The sequence below is a fragment of the Lepisma saccharinum genome, chromosome 3, assembly GCF_977018435.1.
Source record: "Lepisma saccharinum chromosome 3, izLepSacc3.1, whole genome shotgun sequence".
Lineage (NCBI taxonomy): Eukaryota > Metazoa > Arthropoda > Insecta > Zygentoma > Lepismatidae > Lepisma > Lepisma saccharinum.
In genome coordinates this window covers 119,009,160-119,032,197 of record NC_139231.1, presented here as the reverse complement: position 1 = coordinate 119,032,197, position 23,038 = coordinate 119,009,160, and the positions used below count along the sequence as shown (strand labels likewise).

Genomic DNA, 23,038 nt, shown 5'->3' with positions numbered 1-23,038 from the left:
TGCACAACGTTTTATAGTTCTAATAGTTTGGTACCCCTAAATTTGCGCGAGAATGAGAAATTATTTGTTTGATCAGTTGACCACACAATACTACGATCTGTCGTCACCTCTATCCAACGAGAACAAGAACACTTCCATATCTTTATTCAATCCAGTCATGCACGTTATTGAAAATTTCTAGTGTTCAAGAAAATAATTTTAAACAATCCTCGTATTTCTGCGAAATAGGGAGATATGGTTTTCTTTCTTCAGGCTGTTACGCTTAATGCACAAGAATTGAGCGAATTAAAGTAAATTTTAAGTGCTAGAACTCGTAACGAATACATTTTCCGGCCTCCTTATAAATTGCACAGAAAATACGTTTGCGCAAGTACGTAAATACGATTATACTTGAACTGTGAAGTTGGATTATAAACAAACGCCAGCGGAGCGAAGAGAATGAAATATTGTTGCAAGACTCACGTATCTTTCTCGACGTAAATCCAACGTCACATTTGCACTTGCACTTATCTGTAACAAATGTCAACGCTGTGGGAAATACGAGTGAGTGAGTCAGAGTGCGTGTGGAAACTATCTCCGAAATAATGGTTTCGTTAAAAGAGACCTCAAGATTGCACTGGTATAATCTAAACATATTTCCTCTGAAAGGTCATGCTTAAAATGCGCATTTGAAGTAATGTAATGCGTGGAAAAATTGATCAAGGGAAACGTGCCTTAACAATAGTGCACACAAAACGTTTCCACTTCGAAATGGGATAAAAATTCTGAATCTCGTCCAATGAATATGCACTGCATGTATATGTGTGTGTGTGTGTAAAGTGTGATTATACACACACACTAGCTTTTGATGAGTTACGGTTCTAATGTACCGGTACATATTTGCAAATACTGTGTATCATAAATAATGAGAGTTTAAAATGCCAGGTAAAGTCGGACTCTTTATAAAATCTAAAACCCATTTTCTTGATAGAATATACGTGCGTACCTAAAGTGGCCGAAATTCTAGGGATCGTTGATGGCACACCTGGCTTATTTGGCATGGACTCTCCCATATGTTAAGTTCTGGAGTATCGTGTGTACAGCAAAAGATTAGCAATGTTAGTATTATTTTCACGTGAAATCTTACAAACATTCGCCCTGCGTGGATGCGTGCGCGCGAAATGGAGATGCAGAGGTGGAACTTGGATAAATGAACATACAGGTCTCCGTTTAGCTTATGCAGAACATTCTGTTTGGGGACTTACAAATGCCCTCATATTGTTTGATATGTAAAGAGGTGTACATAGAAAACGCGAGACCTCGATTGACCTTTGCAAGCAAACTTATTATTTATTGGGTATTAAATAAGCATCGGATTCCAGATGCGAGTGCAAACCATATGTTTGAACACTACTAGGCGCAATTCAGCAATGTCCTTGTATAGTTCACGTCCTCCTTTGGTAGGGTAAACGCATATGGTGTGTGTGTGTGTCGTCGAGTGGCGTGACTGAACCACACTCGTCAAATTTTACAAAATAATTCAGCCTGTTTGTTAGCTCTCGCTGCCTTTGTTCATTATGCATGATGTTTCGTCTCTCTCTCCGGGAGCACGTAGCGTGACTAATGTAATTCATCTCAACAAGTCCTTGCGCATCTACAGGTTCCCTTCCTTTCGTTTTTGGTCGCCGGGAATGGAGGCGCATGGTTGTGTCGTCGCTCTTCGCTTAACCGATCGATAGGAGAAAAAGGTCTGGGGGCTTCCTGAGGAATCGTTACCGTGCCGAGTTCCTTTCTTCAAGAGGAAATAACTATTCCGAGGTCTGATAGCCTAGAAAATCAGCGCTAGAAGAGGTTCAAGGTAATCAATAACTCCGCCGGGTTTCTTGTTCACTCCCGGCTTACTTGCTGGGATGCTTTCTGGTTCGTTCCTACGGATTTTTAACTACTGATCATTTCGTTTGTTTGTTTGTTTAACTGCGAGGAAGTGCCTTCTCGAAGTACTTGAAAAAGAAAAAAACAAAAAAACAACACTTCCATAAGCGCCCATGCAAAATTCTAGCCTCGTAGATTTTCGCGCTTCGTGAAGGGAAATATCTCCTTCGTCCTCAAAAAGGTTTATTTTTTTTGGAGAATATGAAATCGCTATGAATGAATCTGTAACCTTAACCGTAAAATACACAATGAAATAGTTGGAAAAAATTGGAAGGTCCATTTTGACATATGCACCATTTGTTATTGAGAATATCCCTATTCTCAAGGGAGAATTGAAAATGTAACCGCAAGCATCGTATTTTCTTCAAATTTGCCACATGTGTGAAAAATGCGAATTTTGAATATTCTTAAGGAATTGGTTCAGCAGAAACAGGGCCTGTAACACTTTCCGAATACTGTGTCTATGAACAGGTAATCATTAACCTGTTGGTTCTAATTAATCTAATTGGTTCTAATCACGTTATGGTTGTTTTAGGATCCGTTACTGCTCTAGTTATCATTTCCTTAATTTTTTTAAAATATTTTTAAGCAACAACTCAAGTTTATTGTGAACGTCGAATATGAAATATTGAATGAATGAATTAAATAATTACCCCAAAATTTTCAGGTGAAGTTAAAAAAATCACTCTTCAAAATGTTTTTTTCGCCGTAAGCTCCCACTTCGAAAATGGATCAAAATTACCTCTTTTGATAGCTTAATATACCTGGCCAGAATCAAAAATGAAGAAACGTGAAGAGGTGAAATTTCACTAAGTCATCTTCTCTACTGTGTGTGGAAATTATGAACAGGAAACTGGGAACTTGCAGTTCAGTAACCTTGGAAGAAGTTGCTGCCGTATTGATAGTTCGACGAAGACGCAGATCGATTCACGTGAAGGGATTCGAAAATCGATCTGCTGGGCTTCTTAAACAATTGAAAGAACTTGGCGGCTGTTCCTGCTATTTCAGAGATAAACTTGTTTCCTCACGTTTGTTACAAAGTTTCTGCCTACAACGGTATGTTGTCAACGTGGATATAAGCTCGAGAAATCCAGGAAAAAACATGAATTTTTAAAAGTGGATTATTTTCAGCTGAAACTGTATAATTTAGAATTATTTAGACAGTTCTGCGATAAGTTGTCACTCACGAAGTATATTTCAGTAAGTCGATAACTGTTAAACTGCAAGATGTAAATTGAAGGTTGTGATGAACTTCAAATTTTCAAGGTTGTGTGCGTGTAACCACTTTAAAGAATAATACTATGGAGTGCTAATTCAACATGATGAAATGCCGTAACCTCAAATTTGGTAGGCACGTAGAATTTTAAGAAAATAGTTATATACTCGAATTACACCCGTAAGTGTTCCCCTGTGCATAGCACCACGCCATGAAGGCGTATAGGGGGTGTGGGGGTAACGCCCCACACTTTCTTGATCCGGTCGTGAGTGGGGTGATGTGATCAGCATCACGCCCCTGACCGCCTTTACCTTTACCATGTTATTCGACGCTGGGTGGGCGCCGGGGCCGCTTCCACCGTTAGAAAAGTTCCCGGATTGGAACCGGCCGGGGAACGAACCCGGGACCTTTAGCATGGTAGTCAGACGCGTTACCGACTGAGCCACCGCGGCCACACGTCGAATTACACCCATACACGCATAAATACACAATTTACATACAGCAGAACCTTTTGGATACCCCCAATTTCGCATTTGGTGGCATCTAAGGCTATTTTTGTTTAATATGGCTATACCAGGTTCTCGCGGTAACCAGTATTTATTTTGTGTTCTTTAGAAGTACTAAGTTGATTGCCAAGAATAATAAGTATTGTAGAATGTTTTATCCTGAATTTTCGTGATTTTTGTTCAGCTATACATCATTATATGTAGCATGTGTATTAGGGTGTATCGAAAAAAAAAATTTTCGAAATGTTAAGGTGGCTAGTGCGGAAAAGTGGCCATTTGTGATCAAAAACACGTCTGATTTTTTTCAGATTTTTTGGAGGTCGTTTAGGTGGCGCGCATCGACCTTGAAGTTTTGATGGTGATTTGGTTATGCAACACGCACAACAATTTCACAAAAATGTCATTATTTGGCTATTTCATGTGTTTTTTTCTGCATTATGGTCATTTATTGTTTTGTTTATAGCAAATATGTTACATTCGTGCCTTAGGGGTGGTTTCCTATGCTGTTTACGTATGCTTTTGGTCAAAAATTGTCGATTTGAGGCTAAAAACTAATTTTTTCTATTGATGGTTTCCAATTGGTTTCGACTGTGTTTTATTCGAAGGTTTTCCGATATAAAAGACTAAATAAAATATTTTGACTTTTTAATTGCTAACAGTTCCTCAATTACTGTCCAGCGCTTCGCTTATTTTCATAGCTTACTATGCTTTGAAAATAACCCAGAGCTCACCACGAGGAGGTGGCTGGACTGCGAGCTCCACCCACCCAAATGATGTTGGCAAACATAATTTTACTAAGGGGCAGGCCAAGATTTTCTTCTAGTTTTCTCCTTGAACTTTATAGTCACTTTTTGTTCGAAATGTCGGCATATGTTCTCTAGATTCCAATTTCGCTTTGATGTAGCCATCACGTGCGCTGGCACCGAAAACGGAAGAAGCAGCTTCTGTGATAATTTTCACAAGTCGCTCCACTCCTTGTGTGTGGCAGGGGAAGTCTTGAATTTCCGCTATATTTTTGTTTTTAATGTAGTCATCTACTTCTTCATTTGTAATATTATTGGCCAACGTAGGCTCGTGGAGGGAGCATGAAGCCCAATCAACCATGTCATAGTATTGGTGTGCATTAAAATTGATGGTTGGTAAAAAAAAAAGTGCGAATTCTTTTGCCTTTTTTTCAATCCTCTTGCTTTCTTAATTCTTTGCCAACCAAAACTTCTTATTTCTTGGATTTTGTCGGTTATTAAAGCCAGCAGGAGATTTTCAGGATGGGCCAAGAATGCGTTTTGTTGAACGACCCTATTAATCAAATCTCTCAAGTGGTGTGGGAGAAATCGGGACAAGTAGATCAAATTCCACATACTACATAATGAAGGTGTACGCACCGGTGTGGTTTGGGATCAAGAAGGAACCATCGATAACTGACGGAGCCCGACACCTCTGGAATTTGATCCACTTGTCCCGATTTCTCCCACACCACTTGAGAGATCTGATTAATAGGGTCATTCAACAAAACGCATTCTTGGCCCATCCTGAAAATCTCCTGCTGGCTTTAATAACCGACGAAAACCAAGAAATAAGAAGTTTTGGTTGGCAAATAATTAAGAAAGCAAGATAATTGAAAAAAGGGCAAAAGAATTCGCACTTTTGTTTTACCAACCATCAATTTTAATGCAGACCAATAATACTATGACATGGTTGATTGGGCTTCATGCTCCCTCCACGAGCCTACGTTGGCAAATGATATTACAAATGAAGAAGTAGATGACTACATTAAAAACAAAAAATAGCGGAAATTCAAGACTTCCCCTGCCACACACAAGGAGTGGAGCGACTTGTGAAAATTATCACAGATGCTGCTTCTTCCGTTTTCGGCGCCAGCGCACGTGATGGCTACATCAAAGCGAAATTGGAATCTAGAGAACATATGCCGACATTTCGAACAAAAAGTGACTATAAAGTTCAAGGAGAAAACTAGAAGAAAATCTTGGCCTGCCCCTTAGTAAAATTATGTTTGCCAACATCATGTGGGTGGGTGGAGCTCGCAGTCCAGCCACCTCCTCGTGGTGAGCTCTGGGTTATTTTCAAAGCATAATAAGCTATGAAAATAAGCAAAGCGCTGGACAGTATTTGAGGAACTGTTAGCAATTAGAAAGTCAAAATATTTTATTTAGTCTTTTATATCGGAAAACCTTCGAATAAAACACAGTCGAAACCAATTGGAAACCATCAATAGAAAAATATGGAGTTTTTAGCCTCAAATTGACAATTTTTGACCAAAAGCATATGTAAACAGCATAGGAAACCACCCCTAAGGCACGAATGTAAAATATTTGCTATAAACAAAACAATAAATGACCATAATGCAGAAAAAAACACATGAAATAGCCAAATAATGACATTTTTGTGAAATTGTTGTGCGTGTTGCATAACCAAATCACCATCAAAACTTCAAGGTCGATGCGCGCCACCTAAACGATCTCCAAAAAATCAGAAAAAAAAATCAGACGTGTTTTTGATCACAAATGGCCACTTTTCCGCACTAGCCACCTTAACATTTCGAAAAAAAAATTTTTTCGATACACCCTAATGTGTATGTGTGTTTTGTTTATTTTCAGATATAGGAAATTCATGTTCACATTTACGTTAAAAAGTGACACACATATCGCATCGAATTTCATTGAAGATCCCCATTCAAATAATATTACTTTCTGAGTGGTTCTCAAAGCCAAAGAAGAATACTTATAGCCCCAACCTAAAAAGAAATCGAATAAAGAAAATGCTAAATGAGTACGGAAGTTTGGAAAAGTTTTGGGGAGTTGAAATATACTCGTATTTATAATGCATGTAACGTGTATATTCACTGTTTTCTACTCCGCAATCTGGAAGTCGATGCTGGATAAATTTAAGAATCTAGATTTGATACCCCATGGGAATAGAAAGGCACCATTCTCTCATTTTTTTTATAAGTTTAACACTGAAATCAGATCAAGGCCAGTCAAGGGACCTTTTGTGGGAATCTTGATGTTACATTGCGTGAGAATTCTGTTGAAGTGGCTCATATATAATTCATGAGAAAGTGAGAAAGGCATAATTTTCTTGCCCACTGGAATATCGATACCGCGAAAGGCGGGGATTCCATACACTGGGAACTTCGTATATGGATATTTCGATTCGTAATAATGTTAGGTGTAAAAGTTTAAGATGGGACAGCTTTCGTTACGAAAACAAAGTTCGATATAAATGCACCATGAAGGAGTGATTGCGGGGGAAACGTTGACAGTCTTGCGAAAATAACAACTCAACAGTGATATCAAATCACACAAACAAACTTTTTATTCGAATGTACTTCTGTTTTGGTTTGAGTTGCTGTTGTAAGTCCACTTTATGCACAGTAAGGCTAATCGGGACTGGACCTACAGTTTAAAGTGGAATTCGAACCACTTTGTGCCTCCACCGGGTATCGAACCCGGAACCCCTTGATTACAAGGCAATGACGCTACCACTGCGCCATGGGGGAGGTCCTGAATGTACCTCTGTATTTTTTTAATTTTGCATTAGGCGAATTTTTCGCTTTGTGAATTCCAATGAATTATTACCATTGACGTCCTAGTTTCGGCGAAGAAAGTGCAGTTGGATTTTCCTAGAACTTTCGCTAAATATACATTGCCTTTTCTTGTTTATTATTAGTATTATTATTATTCGAGTTGAATCTGATTGCAAGAATGGGAGTTTTTTTTTTTAATGCAATTTCTTCACCTTGCAAATATTATCAAGGAATAAGGTTAGATTTTATATCCACGGTTTTCTGATCTTTAATATACGTAGACCTGGGTCCATCGGAGGTCCAAGCGAAGAATTAACGCATCATTGTTATTAGATACATACTTTATAGATAATTTCAGAAAACATGACAATGATACTCAGAGATAAGAACCATCATTAAGAGCGTAAAATTTGATGGACTAATTTTTCAAGCCACCTTCGAAAGACAAATGTGCGAAATGAACAACTAACCCACGAAAAAATGAATAAATAACTTTATTATTACGTGAAGACTACTGGCATAATAATCCAATGACACTGTTGAATACTATAATATGATCGGAGAATTATACCCTAAATAAGAATTTGCAGTTCGGTCTTCAATAATATGCATCCTAGAAAAATGCATAAAATAAGTTTGTGGCTCAGTGTGGTTCGGTTGGTTTAACCCATCTTTAATTGTTACACCTGTTTCACGATTTGGTAAAGATTCGAGAAAATAAGACATTTCATACTTTACATGATCAGCATTGAAACAGTCTATAGGAAAAGCAAGTAGAATATTTCTGTATGCCATTCTATTTGTATTGGTCGCACTGTGCAGTGTTTGGATTTGATATGATCCTCCCGAACCATATCGAGGATTCGGTCATATTTAATATTATTCTTAATTATTTTACTTTTTATATATTCACTGTTAAAAACGTTATGAAAGATGAGTTATTTAATATTTGAACTAATGACCTAATTCTATCATTCGAGAAGTTTAGAATTTGTTATTTGCAAGCTTCTTGAAAGCAAAAGCTTTCATTGTTGACAATTAGTCAAAAGTATGTGTTCTCAGTTTTAGAATCAAACTACTTGTATTATGAAAGCCATAAGAGCTAAATTTCAGTTGGAGTTATTAGTAATATAAGCCTTATGGACATTGGAAAGAAGTTTTTAAGAATGTGACAACTTTGTAGTAGATAATATTATAGAAACTACAAGGATCATTATTGTTGTTTTAGACATAGAAAAATGAACCTTATGGAACATACTGTTTAATTTTTAGAATATTGCCATTATACACAAATTAGTTCTGCATATCACAGCTGTAGCTATGTTTATCTTTTGTGTCACGGGAGGCGCTCTGCTTGACATGCGGGGGTATAAATACAGCTACGGAACCTAATTCAGGGGCATTTTCATCACCGACTCCGATGGATTAATATCTTAAATACTCAGCTCCCTTTATGGGAGGGTTCAAGAACTCAGTCTTCGTTCCCAAACTAGCTTAGAGACATAGTTATTCTGTCGTATGGGTAGGTTCGCCCTGTGGACATGCTAACATGTCACCATACGAAAGAATAAGTTCATTTCAACTTTATTTTGAAGTTTTCTGAAATTTTAAATAAAATCTTCACAAAATAATGTTAAATTTCGACTCAGAACTTACTGTTATTCTGACGCATGGGTAGGTTCGCCCTGTGGACATGCTAACATGTCACCATGCGTGAGAATAAGTTAATTTACAATTTCTTTCAACTTTTGTGATAATTCAGTTTGATTTCTTCGAAACATATACGTAATATATTTTCAATTTTTGCATAAAGCAACAGGACTTAATGTTATTCTGCCGTATGAGTAGGTTCGCCCTGTGGGCATGCTAACATGCCATCATACGGAAGAATAAGTTCAGATTATTTCGTCTCCATGATTATTATTTATTGATCAGGTTATTCATTATTGATATCTGGCATGGTTAGGTTTCGCCCTGTGAACATGCTAACATGTTGCCATACCCGATATCAAGTCGATGTCTCTAATATTTTACGAATTATAACCGTTTGTATTTCTGCATATATCTTGAAGCCAGACCATAATGTCCAATTTATATTAAGATCGGAGTCAATACTTAAAACCTTCGCCAGTCACGTCAAAGTTATGCTTCATTATGTCAAGGAGTGTTCATAAAGTTCCAAGCAAGCGCCTGGTCGTCTTTATATAACTGATATGACAGCTTGATCCATATTATGTAAATAAACTGCAAAAGTCGTGTAGATTTAATTATAAGAAGGAAATCTGTTCTGTCCTTTATTTATGGAGATTTGTAACTAAGATGTAAATTTATAAAAGTATCTTGAAAATAAACCATCTTCAGGAAAATAATTGCCCATAAAGAAGCCTACTGAAGACGCAGACCTTTCTTCGGAAACAGATGTTATTCATTTATAAAATCTCCCTTTTCCATAGCCTGTCAAATGATTTAGTACATAACAGTCGAAGCTTCATATCCCACGTATTTCTACTACTATACCCGTACCTGAGAGGGGTCAGAGTATCCCATTAGCCCACTGAGTTTTAGCCGAGGTGAAGAAACAGATGACATAGGATATTGAAAGGTGATTGAAGGAAATAGGAAGGTAAAGATGAGGATGGACGCTTTGTCTTCGTGATTTTTTTAAATGTAATAGCTGCGATTGTATAGTTTTTCGAAGGCGATTTATGCTCGAGGACGCTGACGACAGAGGGTGGCCTAAAGGTTCGAGAGAGGAACCGCCACGAAGCCTAGTTCAGTATGAGAGCAACCTAAAGTGTCGCGATGGATGTTTCCGCTCACTTTCTTCGTCTCCTTCGAAGTTTAGAGCTGGCGATCGAGCGCAGGTCTCTCCCCAGCCATGCAGCTAAGCAATGATGATTTTAAAAGGATGGTATTTGTTTTATTTTGATTTTGAGCGTTTTCCCTCATCAGTTGTTATGTTTTCCTTCCCAATTTTGCGTAACGCTATGCGTCGCTCTTCATAGTCATTCACCTGTTGATATGTGCTGATAGGAATATTGGCGGCCCTTGGAATTTGAGTGAAGGAAAACTGAAGGGAGAGATAGTGATGATCTCACGGTCTCGGCACCATTACAAATGGCATCCACAACGTGGGGCTCGATATCAATAGTAGTATCCTAAACGTGTTGGCTCGATTATGTATTGTACAAGGACAAGACAATTGTTTAAAGTTGAGATTAATTGTGCAAGACCATTGAACTTTCATTGTAGTAGAAAAGCACAGAGCTATTTCGTTTCGAAATGGAAATGAAGCATTTGAGTAGCACAAGTAAAAATCTTACTTCAAGTTCAGGAGTTAATGTTCCGGATTGTTGTCGAAACATTGATATAGAAAGAACTTCATTTGTGTACAAGATCACGAAATTCCAGAGCTTCTACTTTATTTATAAAGATGCTAAACAACAATGTATTAAAACTCAGCGCAAGGCAGGGAGAAGGATCATTTGGAAAAATATGTATAAGGGCAAATTTGGTTTATTTAGTGAGCATATGGAACGAAAAAGAGGAAGATCGGATTCAAAGTATATTTGATAAAAGTAAAGCTATTGAGCTTCTACTGTATTAAGCCGCGACTCATCCCATTGTTGTCATTCTTTCTTTGAAAGTTGGACAAGTTGGTCACGATCCTCTTTAATTCTTATTAAGTGCTTTTCTAAACGATATGGATCTAAGCAGTTCCCGTGTTTATCATGCTGCACAAGTGTATAACACCGACCCTTTGAATTTAAAGTCGGCTATCATTGACCAGAGGTATAAAGAACATAACGAGAGACAGGCATTGAGAATGAAGCGAGAATTAGATAACATCAACTCCCAGAAATATAGAGACTGGCAACAACAATTCGAGCAAGCTGAAAGGGAGCTATATCGAGAGATTAAATTGGAAACATCCATGTCAACTGTGGTTGAAGAGCAAATTCACAAGATGGAAGATAGAATAAAAGGTCACGTCAGCCACGAAATTTCTCGTGCCACCGAGACTTTGTCACAACAGCTAACTTAACAGTTTGACAACCTTAAATCCTGGATGCAAGATCAGCTGAGCGCAGCCAAGGATATGCAAAGATCCAGAGAGTGCGTGGAAAAGTCAACCCAGACTAGAAACCCGGAAATGAAGGAGGCTGGAATCGATCCATTGGAACTGGAAGGACATCCTGAACCTCAATTTCCAGACGTTGCTGTAGCTACAGAGATTCCAAGTGCTTGGACTAATGCCCCAAGAATAACATCCGAGGAAATAACCATCTTTGACGTTGCAACTGCAGGAAATGGGTACCCTGTGGATAGTGACGATATGGTCAGTTTGTGTTTATCGCCTAATCTGGACATAGAATTTGACCAGATATTAAGTACTTTGACGAATGATACTATAGAGGACAAGTTTCTAGAAGAAGAAGATGGAGTGCCGCTCGGATGCGACAATGGTGCAAGTGAGACGATTCAGATTAGTGGTCGTACCGTAAACCAGATGGAACCCAATAAAGACTTTAAGTGTGTTATTGAAAGCATATTGGGGGAAAGGCAGTTAAAATTCGATGACTTAGTGCACGAAGTCATGCAGAAATTTTGCACCGTTTATAGTAAGTCCGCTGCTAAGAGGCGAATTCTACGCTATGTCAATGTAAGAAATGGATTCGCAAGCCTCAGACGCAAAAACATTTGAAAGCACTAACTGTGGGGCATAAACAGCCGGCACTTATGTAAATAGGTATATACGTTTGTGAATAGATGTAAATAAATAGATGTAAGTAAATGGGTGTGCGTGAATGAGTGAATACAGATCTGTATCTTTGTCTATGATTAGTCTATGTGTATCTTAATTTAAGTGTATATTAATCTATGTGCGTACTGGTCTATATGTGTGTTAGTCTTTGTGTAGGTTAAGTTGAGCGTATTGTAAATATCTGACGTCGATACAAGTGCATCTCTCATTATATATGTATATAAGTACTTATAGTTTGAAAATTGAAAAAGTCATTATCTAAATGTTATGTGAAAACTGTTCATATATAGATTTGTGAGCTGAAATAATTTCTCCTTCTTCGTTAACTACGCCGAAGAAATTATTTTTTGACCAGGGGGAATATTGATATGATCCTCCCGAACCATATCGAGGATTCGGTCATATTTAATATTATTCTTAATTATTTTACTTTTTATATATTCACTGTTAAAAACGTTATGAAAGATGAGTTATTTAATATTTGAACTAATGACCTAATTCTATCATTCGAGAAGTTTAGAATTTGTTATTTGCAAGCTTCTTGAAAGCAAAAGCTTTCATTGTTGACAATTAGTCAAAAGTATGTGTTCTCAGTTTTAGAATCAAACTACTTGTATTATGAAAGCCATAAGAGCTAAATTTCAGTTGGAGTTATTAGTAATATAAGCCTTATGGACATTGGAAAGAAGTTTTTAAGAATGTGACAACTTTGTAGTAGATAATATTATAGAAACTACAAGGATCATTATTGTTGTTTTAGACATAGAAAAATGAACCTTATGGAACATACTGTTTAATTTTTAGAATATTGCCATTATACACAAATTAGTTCTGCATATCACAGCTGTAGCTATGTTTATCTTTTGTGTCACGGGAGGCGCTCTGCTTGACATGCGGGGGTATAAATACAGCTACGGAACCTAATTCAGGGGCATTTTCATCACCGACTCCGATGGATTAATATCTTAAATACTCAGCTCCCTTTATGGGAGGGTTCAAGAACTCAGTCTTCGTTCCCAAACTAGCTTAGAGACATAGTTATTCTGTCGTATGGGTAGGTTCGCCCTGTGGACATGCTAACATGTCACCATACGAAAGAATAAGTTCATTTCAACTTTATTTTGAAGTTTTCTGAAATTTTAAATAAAATCTTCACAAAATAATGTTAAATTTCGACTCAGAACTTACTGTTATTCTGACGCATGGGTAGGTTCGCCCTGTGGACATGCTAACATGTCACCATGCGTGAGAATAAGTTAATTTACAATTTCTTTCAACTTTTGTGATAATTCAGTTTGATTTCTTCGAAACATATACGTAATATATTTTCAATTTTTGCATAAAGCAACAGGACTTAATGTTATTCTGCCGTATGAGTAGGTTCGCCCTGTGGGCATGCTAACATGCCATCATACGGAAGAATAAGTTCAGATTATTTCGTCTCCATGATTATTATTTATTGATCAGGTTATTCATTATTGATATCTGGCATGGTTAGGTTTCGCCCTGTGAACATGCTAACATGTTGCCATACCCGATATCAAGTCGATGTCTCTAATATTTTACGAATTATAACCGTTTGTATTTCTGCATATATCTTGAAGCCAGACCATAATGTCCAATTTATATTAAGATCGGAGTCAATACTTAAAACCTTCGCCAGTCACGTCAAAGTTATGCTTCATTATGTCAAGGAGTGTTCATAAAGTTCCAAGCAAGCGCCTGGTCGTCTTTATATAACTGATATGACAGCTTGATCCATATTATGTAAATAAACTGCAAAAGTCGTGTAGATTTAATTATAAGAAGGAAATCTGTTCTGTCCTTTATTTATGGAGATTTGTAACTAAGATGTAAATTTATAAAAGTATCTTGAAAATAAACCATCTTCAGGAAAATAATTGCCCATAAAGAAGCCTACTGAAGACGCAGACCTTTCTTCGGAAACAGATGTTATTCATTTATAAAATCTCCCTTTTCCATAGCCTGTCAAATGATTTAGTACATAACAGTCGAAGCTTCATATCCCACGTATTTCTACTACTATACCCGTACCTGAGAGGGGTCAGAGTATCCCATTAGCCCACTGAGTTTTAGCCGAGGTGAAGAAACAGATGACATAGGATATTGAAAGGTGATTGAAGGAAATAGGAAGGTAAAGATGAGGATGGACGCTTTGTCTTCGTGATTTTTTTAAATGTAATAGCTGCGATTGTATAGTTTTTCGAAGGCGATTTATGCTCGAGGACGCTGACGACAGAGGGTGGCCTAAAGGTTCGAGAGAGGAATCGCCACGAAGCCTAGTTCAGTATGAGAGCAACCTAAAGTGTCGCGATGGATGTTTCCGCTCACTTTCTTCGTCTCCTTCGAAGTTTAGAGCTGGCGATCGAGCGCAGGTCTCTCCCCAGCCATGCAGCTAAGCAATGATGATTTTAAAAGGATGGTATTTGTTTTATTTTGATTTTGAGCGTTTTCCCTCATCAGTTGTTATGTTTTCCTTCCCAATTTTGCGTAACGCTATGCGTCGCTCTTCATAGTCATTCACCTGTTGATATGTGCTGATAGGATAATTGGCAGCCCTGAGAGAAGGACCCCCTGGAACTGAAGGGAGAGATAGTGGTGTTGATCGGCTCCGCACCTAACAGATTGTTACATTGCCTTTTAAATTTTGGGCCAAAACGTGACCCAATCAAGATACGTATAGTCTTACAAGACGTTATGTGTATCCGATCCAATCCATCACAGGCTAGTTTAATTGCCACAAAATTCGATTTATTTTTGAAGAAATCGATTTGCCATTCATCTTACTCAACTTCCGCGTATTTATGGAAGCGATCATCCACTCTTTCAAGCGTAGTAATGATATTTTCTTTCCACCGTGCCTGTCGCGAATGAAGCAGCTTTGTAAACTGTGTTCTGATTGATCCGCGATGAGTGAACGAACCAGCGCCGTGTTTTTTAGCTGGCAAGGAGGGAATCCCTTTCGCAGATGGGGAACGGGAATCTGGCAGTAGTCGCGCGTTAGATATAAATGACTCCCAAGAGCTTTTGGCACTTATTTGTTCAGCTTGTTATTGCAAGATGGCTTTTTGTCCCCTGGCACCCATTGCCTCTGAAAATAAAATGTCACACCTTGCGAAAGAGGCTTTACGAGCGGAGAAAATTCCATTCCCTCGTGCCCCAGTGGGAGGCAGTATTTGAAGACTGCCAAGCTCCCCCCTTCCCCTTTTTTCGTAATTAAAATTAAACGTCAGCTATTTCATAAAGTTGGTTCCCGGTAGCATTTTTGCAAGACTGTTGAACTTTGTTGTGAATGCTTTTCAATTTACCTATTCTTCTCCACTCATATGACATTATTTTAATGTGGCTTCTTTCTTTTACCTTCAATAATGAGTATTCCTTAACACAAAATGCCTATTGCCAAGCTATTATGATAAATAATTCTTATGTTGGCCAGTAAGCCTGTGATTGTAGCAGAATTACTTCAATGTCAAGCTACTTTCTGTGCAGTATATATAATGTGAACAGCAAAAATCATTCAGTTTGGATTGCGTAAAACTATATACAACTTGAAGTCAATTTCTACTTTCCGAATAGAAACTAATCTTTTCCCTATTATTCTTTCTGCGTGTCCTTTCATCGAAGACATGGTGAATCCCAAGATGTTCAATGAATTTTGTGTCGTGAGGACAGGTTCCATCAGTCATGGAGAGATCTCTGCATCCCCTCTCCCCTCCTCTCTATCGATTTCTTTGCTTTCTGTGTTTCTTTCTTCTGGCCTTTGTAATTCCCCGCTTTCTTCATACACTCTAGCAGCATGACTTTTTCGTACTCTATGTCTGCTTCAATTTATTTTGCCTTTTATTGTATGTTTAATTATATGATCACTAGTAAGGATATGTTCAATTTTTTTTTGTTTTTGTTTTTGTTCTCAGTTCAATTATACTTATACAATTGGCAAGTCAATTTGAGCAGTGGCATGCTCGTAACGATAGAATTCTAAATGTAAACCCATAGTTTTAATACCTTTCGATCAATCTGTAAAGCTGTTAAGTGATACAAGAGTAGTTTTAATACCTGTAGAAAGCATATAATCTAATTTTCCCAGAACTTTTCTGTTCATATGTTATGTTAAGAACGAACGAATCCATGGCAGAACTCATGGAAACCTTATCAAGGTAACCTGCAACTTGTATCAACTCAAGGTTGATTTACTTTTAGCGCATCAGTTGACGTGTAATTGTGGTTTCGTTGAAAGGGTCGTATCTGGTCTTCTCAATTTATGCATTTCTACTGCATCACGTGTAACAGCAGCTGATAAAAGTACCCTTTGATGCATTACTTTGCTTATCTTGATGCACTAGAAGCATCATTAGCAGTTTATGCACTTTAATGTGTTACTCGAGTCAACATATTTGTGTCAATTGACACATTTTGGATTCTGTGTGTACTAATGATACTACTTATGTAGTATATTGCATGTTACACGTGGATGTTGCAAGAAAACTCTCATCTCAATGCTCGGCTTCCCTTTGTTACTCTAAGTGTCTTCACTAAAATTAATTGCTGTATGCTTGTAGGTCTGTTGGTCTTGTTCACGTTGTTAATTTCAGATTGAACTATGTCAAACAACAAATATTTTCCAAGGAGACGTTTACTTGGCCTGAGCTTTGGTTCTCCCTTTTTTTCCGTCAAGGACAACTGTAACCATGGAAACGACTCTTGGTGTATAATCTCGGAAGATGCTGCACATCACCGAACCCAGGCAGTAAAGATTATCTACAGAATGCAGTTGTGAATTGCGCATTGTAGATATCAATACGAGCGTCAGACTGGCAAACTTGTAGTTCTGGAAAGTGCCAGAAGGGCCAGTCCTTTACAAGCAATCATGGGCCAATTTGGGCAGATTATTTATAGACAAGCTCCGCGTCTCAGAAAACTCTGTCAACAAGAATATGCTTAGAACCGATAGCGCAATCGATATAGATTTTTAAGTTTAATTCCCTTTCTTTTCTTTGCCTTTTTTTTTAATATTGTACTTTTGTAATTTTAAAGTCCAATTTACACGAGGTGGTGGGCAAAGATAGGGGTGGATGGGGTGAATCCTCTTAATAAATAATCAATTAAAGTAGAGTTAAGTGTTTTTCATTTATCAGTGCTACATTCAATTTCATTTCAGCTGTCATAAATACTACTAATATAACGTGAATTATATGTGAATAATCAAATATCAGTGACCCATAGTAATGTAGCATATACCATAGCATATTTGGATTGAAAATAGAAAACTATTTTGTTGATGTGGGTGGAAATAACAAAAATTCCTGAAGAAAATTTTGCTCCCACTCCGTCGCTGTATATATGGCATTTTTGTTTCCCCCTTTGAAAAGTGAATGATGCATAGAGGATTTTTTTTTGTTTGGCATAGACAACAAACGATATCAAAAATGTTTTTATTATATGCAATGCCATATTGTATGTACACAACAACAACATTCTCGAATATCATTGATTGAGTGATTTGTATTAAGATTATGCTGAGTTCCTCAGCTACTTGCACCAATCACTTGGTCAACCCCACTTCACATTAAGGAAACGTTTGAGGGGTCGGTCGAATTGAAATAACTATTTAAACTGTAGAACCAGCCCCGATTATCCATTTGCGCATTGAAATAAACATTTTTCCCCGTTATCAAAAACTGAAAGCGAAGTACATTTCTTAGGAAAATAATATTTACCGTCCCTGATATAAAGAAAATAACTCTCAGCATAAATACAAGCATAAGCCAATACACAGAACAAATATGGCTAGCCACCGTGGTTGAGGTCAACTAAGATGGATGCTGAGGAACTATCTGTAACGAAGGCCACGAACGCTTGCTCCCATTTCCTTGTGTCTTTCCTTCTATTCTTCGTTCTCTACCTTCCGGCCACTTTTAACCTGATGGTACAACTAACCAACAGGCAACGTCTTGTTTGCGGATCCATGCGCCAGACGTTGACCCCCTGAATAGATTTGGTAGAAAGCATCTTACATTTTAAGCTTTATATGCGCATTAGTAGCAATTTGTGTTTGTGTCTTGCGTTTTGACATTATTGAGCGGAACTTTGCTGATTACGTCACGCAGGAAACGAATATGAATCAGCTATTCACGACTTCGGCAGTAAATATTAATGAACATGTGTTGCCTAATAACAGAAAGAAGCCTTGGGACTTTCTTAACAGACGAGCGTGTGCTTCTGACAGTGCTGTGTTTTGTTGTGTGTAGTAAAGTTATTTTTGTCAACCACGATCGACATTCGAACATGTTGGAACAATCAGGTAATGATACATTTTTCTTTGTGGATAAGTTATTGGTTATTCATCTTGTATTGCTTACATTGCAGATTTATTCTAATATTGATGAAAAAAGTTATCGGTTCACAGTTTATATTTTGCGTTGGAATTAAAGGTTTTTGTGTTGTGAGTGTGGCGAATTGCAGTAAAAATATTGATAAGCTGATAAAAGTCCGGTTCATCAGAGAAATTCGTGAAATGTAGCAGAATGTGTTGACATATCTTCCGATGTATAATCTCAGTTATATATTTTGCACCTGTGAGATTCTCCAAAAGTTCTAAGTGATGACTTCATATATGCTGAATTTTTTTCCTGTGGAATACTAAAGTCATCATACAACCATGAGTGTTTTGTATAGAATTGTGTGACTGGGTCAGTTGCCTATGTGATAATGCCCCACCCCCCACACACACACCACTGATATTCAAAGTGACATTTAAATTGACTGATTTTAGACATTACACACACACAGTATGTCGACATACTATTTAACAATGTAAGTCAGTATAATTCAAACTCAGTATCAGCACACTAGGTAGTAGCTATGGTGCTATATTGAAAAGGAAATTTAAATTTGCATATACTAATGAATAATGTTTATGTTCAAACAATAATAAATACCTTTATAATTATTAAATTGATAAAAGAAAACTAGAAACAACAAAATTACAAGAGCATTTATAACATATCAATGCTATACTTGAGAAGAAAATATCTCTTTGTTATCTCCTTCCGGGATAAAGCAAGTCTTTGTATTCACAATTCTGAGCTTCAGTTTTCAAGATTCATCATCTGACCAAACCACATCCAAACGTAGAACATATAAGTGTCACTCTATGCAACCTTCCTCCAAGCACTCATTTGAGGAACTGTAACCTTTACAAGCATGCTCGTTAAGCCAGATGAAAACAGATACCTATTCACTGCTTCAAAATCAACATGGCATCTTTTATACATATCAGTGTCCTTCCATAACTTTCAAATCTTTATAAGATTATATCATGATCAAAGTTCATTCAAGTCATAAAAGGCTTCTATATCACTTCACCATCCAAGTTATTATAATGTTGCCAAGTTTAATCTTTAAAAGCAACAATTATTATACACATATATAACCATCCCATATTGATATATCTGTCCTTATTCTTGTTCCATCCTCAGCTTCCTACAAAGTCACAGACAACTAGTCTCAGAGCAACTAGTTCAAGCCAAATCTTTTAGTATGTGCAATCTTCAATTGTTTTTGTTTTATATTTTTGTCCATAAGTGCTTAACAGCTTGAATGTTTGTGTTGTAAATGTACATATTTGCTCTGTTACAGCTATTTTACTATGTATATTACAATATACTTATCTAATGATTACAATTACCATTTTTTGAATGTTGATACAAAATACCAAGTCTGACATCATATTATACATTGAACAATTTTAAAGAGTTGACCTTTGTATATAAACCTTGAAGCCAATGCAAATGTACACAATTTCAATAAATTTAATTATAAATTTGAATATATCATATCTTTCTTGTCTGAAAGAACACATATGATTGAAGATATTTGTTTTTCATATTGCCAGTCAAAAATAACTGTTATGACTAACTTATTATAAATATTGCACAAATGTAGAACTTTGAACTTAGCCTAACCTTTTTGAAATGTTGTTATGACAATGTATTATTTATATTGTCATAACTACACAGAAAAACTTTCACAGCACAGTATGGACATCAATACGAGCAGATTTTTCTAAACATTCTTCATCGCACCGTACATATACAACACGTTACTTATCGTAATTCATGTTGTGGCCACAAGGTTCAAATCCGGGAACTTTTCTAACGTTGGAAGCGGCTCCAGCGCCCACCCAGCGTCGAATGACATGGGTACCTGGGGGAATCCCTGGGAGGTAAAGGCGGTCAGGGGCGTGATGCTGATCACATCACCCCCACTCACAACCGGATCAAGAAAGTGTGGGTCATTACCCCCACCCCACCCCTATACGCCTTCATGGCGTGGTGCTAAGTACAGGGGAGCACTTTACCTTTTTTTTATGTTGTGGCCACAAAGTAAGACAGTTATACTTGTTCAGAATATTCACAACCCAGAAGGCGGCCGTTGCTCACTTTAGTAACACAGTCTGTCACACTGGTACTAAAGATTTTGCCGTTTTCCGCAGGTTAAGTCCAGTTATGCCAAAATAGGCTAACGGGACTGCACATACAGTTCAAAGTGGGATCCGATGTGCCTTCACCGGATATCGAACCCGTGACCCCTTATAACAAAACGATATCGTTGCCACTTTTTCATCCGGGTCCCGATAAAATAAAATGTGAGTGAGTTAGGTTTCATACTGACTGTATAAAATTATAACTATATAAGTTTTTTTCGGAGGCTCGTCGCACGCTTTGAAAGTACAGCCAGACCTCTGTGTCTCAAAACAGTTTTCTCAAGTTTTCTCGTGTTCGATACCCGGTGGGGGCACATGGCGCAGTGGTTCGGTTCCCACTTTTCCCAGTTCCGATTAGCCTCTGTTCATAAATTGGACTGGAGACAACAAATCAATCAAAACTGTTTTAACGTCACCACATATGTATACACTCTCGAACTGTAACAAGTCTTGCTTTTCCTGAGATAGTTTTTCCTCCATTATGATAGGTTAGCCTTGCCGTAATAATAATGACCTTCAATCAAATCAGTAAACAATCATAAAATAACAATTCTGGCTGAAGCCGCTAGAAAAGGTCACAGGGCGACCCCTCTCTGTTTTCTCACGAGTAATTTTCTATCATGAGCGTTTTTTCTCTTTTTTTTGCGAAAGAAGAAGCACATTCAGTACCGGAAGTTCGTGCAGGTGGCCCGATCCTTTGAAATATGAACTCTACTGATCTCATAATAACAACAAACTGAGATTTGCGTGTTGGAATACCTTTCCAAAAGGCACACTGTTGCAACCAGGTTTATCGAACATCATGAGGTGTCACCAATATTTGTTTTCTTTTCATTTTTTTCTTCCTCTTCGGTGATCGCAGATTACCTTGGCTTGTTTAGAGAACGTTAAATTTGTTTTCTTCCCCAAGGCTTCTGGTTATGACCGAATTTGTAGCGTGTAATTTGTACTCGCTACTGCTTTGTCCTCTCCTTCTCTGCGATACAGGACGAGATAGCCCAACGGAACACGTAGCCATTATTCCGTCCGGTCTCCAGTGATTGGATTAGCCAGCATGGGCAGCAGCACGCGAAGTTCAGTTGCAGCTCGTGTAATAATTTATGAGTTGTTTCCAAAACAGAGGTTGCCGTGTTCTTTGGTAGGGTACCTCCATGTAGTGCGCTTGTAACCACTGAATTTGAGAAGCGTTATATAATTATCTTTTTAAATCTCTTCAGTGGTTGGATTTTATCCAAAAAAGGAGATTCATCTGAATTAATCGAAAAACGTTTATTAAAGATTTTTCGTAATAAAAAGAAGGGATGGTAATAATTACTAATTCAATAATTTTGACTAAATTATTTGGTAAATATAAACAAATAAGAGTTACCAACAAACATTATACAAATATTTAGTCATCACAACCAATAGTTTCGTCATTCCAAACATTATACTCTGCGCACGTGTACGCGTTTAGCAACAAACTGCTTGGGTCAATACGGTTCGTAATTTAGATTTGATTTCATTTCATTTTTTTAATTTTAGCATCACTTTTCTGCCACTTTTAAGTAATCGCGACGATGAGAATGAATAATTAACACCCATACGCGGGACCCGTGGCGTCATAGCGCACTATTCTAACCACTCCGCTCGTAATTTAGATTGATTTATTCGCGTTTTGTGCCTCTTGGCTAATTTGCGAAGATGGGGATGAGTGATGAAATGATGAAATTGATGAATGGTCATTAACAAACAACCAAGCCCGAGCGGGATTCGAACCCGGGACCCCTGGCGTCGCAGCGCGATGTGCTAACCACTCAGCCACAGGGTCCGGCTCGTAATGTAGAGTTGTGCCCAGCAGCAACTTTTGAATGGCGCTCATCAAATAAGGAGTAAGCCTGATTTTAAAAAATTAGCAGGACAGAAAATTTTCCGTAAATTATAACTGAATTTTAAACGTTAGCAAATTGTATTCCTGTTAAGTTGAAAAGGGCTAAATGAATCGGTGAGTAGCAGCCAAGTGAGGGACGTCCAGATCTTGCGAGCCATATTCGCAGCGCCCAATCACAGGGGTTTTCTATGCTTCAGTGGCGTAGATCGTCAATTTCGGAAATATTTGCACAGAAAGAAATGTTTATTCAGAATAACGTTAAAAATAGATGTTAGTGACTAAGTACACTAAGTAGTCGTTTAAATAGGCGACATACCAGAGGACCTATTTTTCAAATATCTGCCCATTTCTCTGTTTTATACGGAAGTGGAGATTTTTCGTTCTAACATGTGTTCTTGTTTGAATGTACGAGTAAATATTCTTTTTGGCGAAAGGGGTTCGTTTTATATTCAACTGTACTATGTTAAACACGAGTATTTTATTTTTAAAACTGTTAGGGATTTGGATATATCTCTGTCGAAAGCTGCCTTGTTCCTTTTGTCGTAATTGAAACTCTCTTGTGCAAATACACTTATTAGAATTCTGTTCTTGAACAGATTCAACACACCAACTGATTCAGAAATGGCACTTGAGAGAGGCGAATTTTAGTCCGGCACCTCACCGCCACGAGAATCTATTCTAACCTACATTCCCCCTGATCTACATTAACAATAGGTGTAT

General features: G+C 37.6%; 1 protein-coding gene across 17 annotated transcripts in view; it reads left to right on the top strand.

Annotated features, from left to right (window-relative positions):
- The window catches only part of ATP8A (ATPase phospholipid transporting 8A1), a 293,688-nt gene that overhangs the window by 165,035 nt on the left and 105,615 nt on the right, over positions 1 to 23,038 (top strand). Inside the window, exon 1 of one of the 17 annotated variants that reach the window (XM_083119297.1) lies at positions 18,234 to 18,264. The exons of the other annotated variants lie outside the window; for them this stretch is intronic. Within the exon in view, the coding sequence (XP_082975423.1) occupies positions 18,249 to 18,264 (16 nt within the window). The 5' untranslated portion in view covers positions 18,234 to 18,248. Of the gene's footprint in view, positions 1 to 18,233; positions 18,265 to 23,038 lie in introns of those variants that run through there. 17 annotated transcript variants of the gene reach the window in all.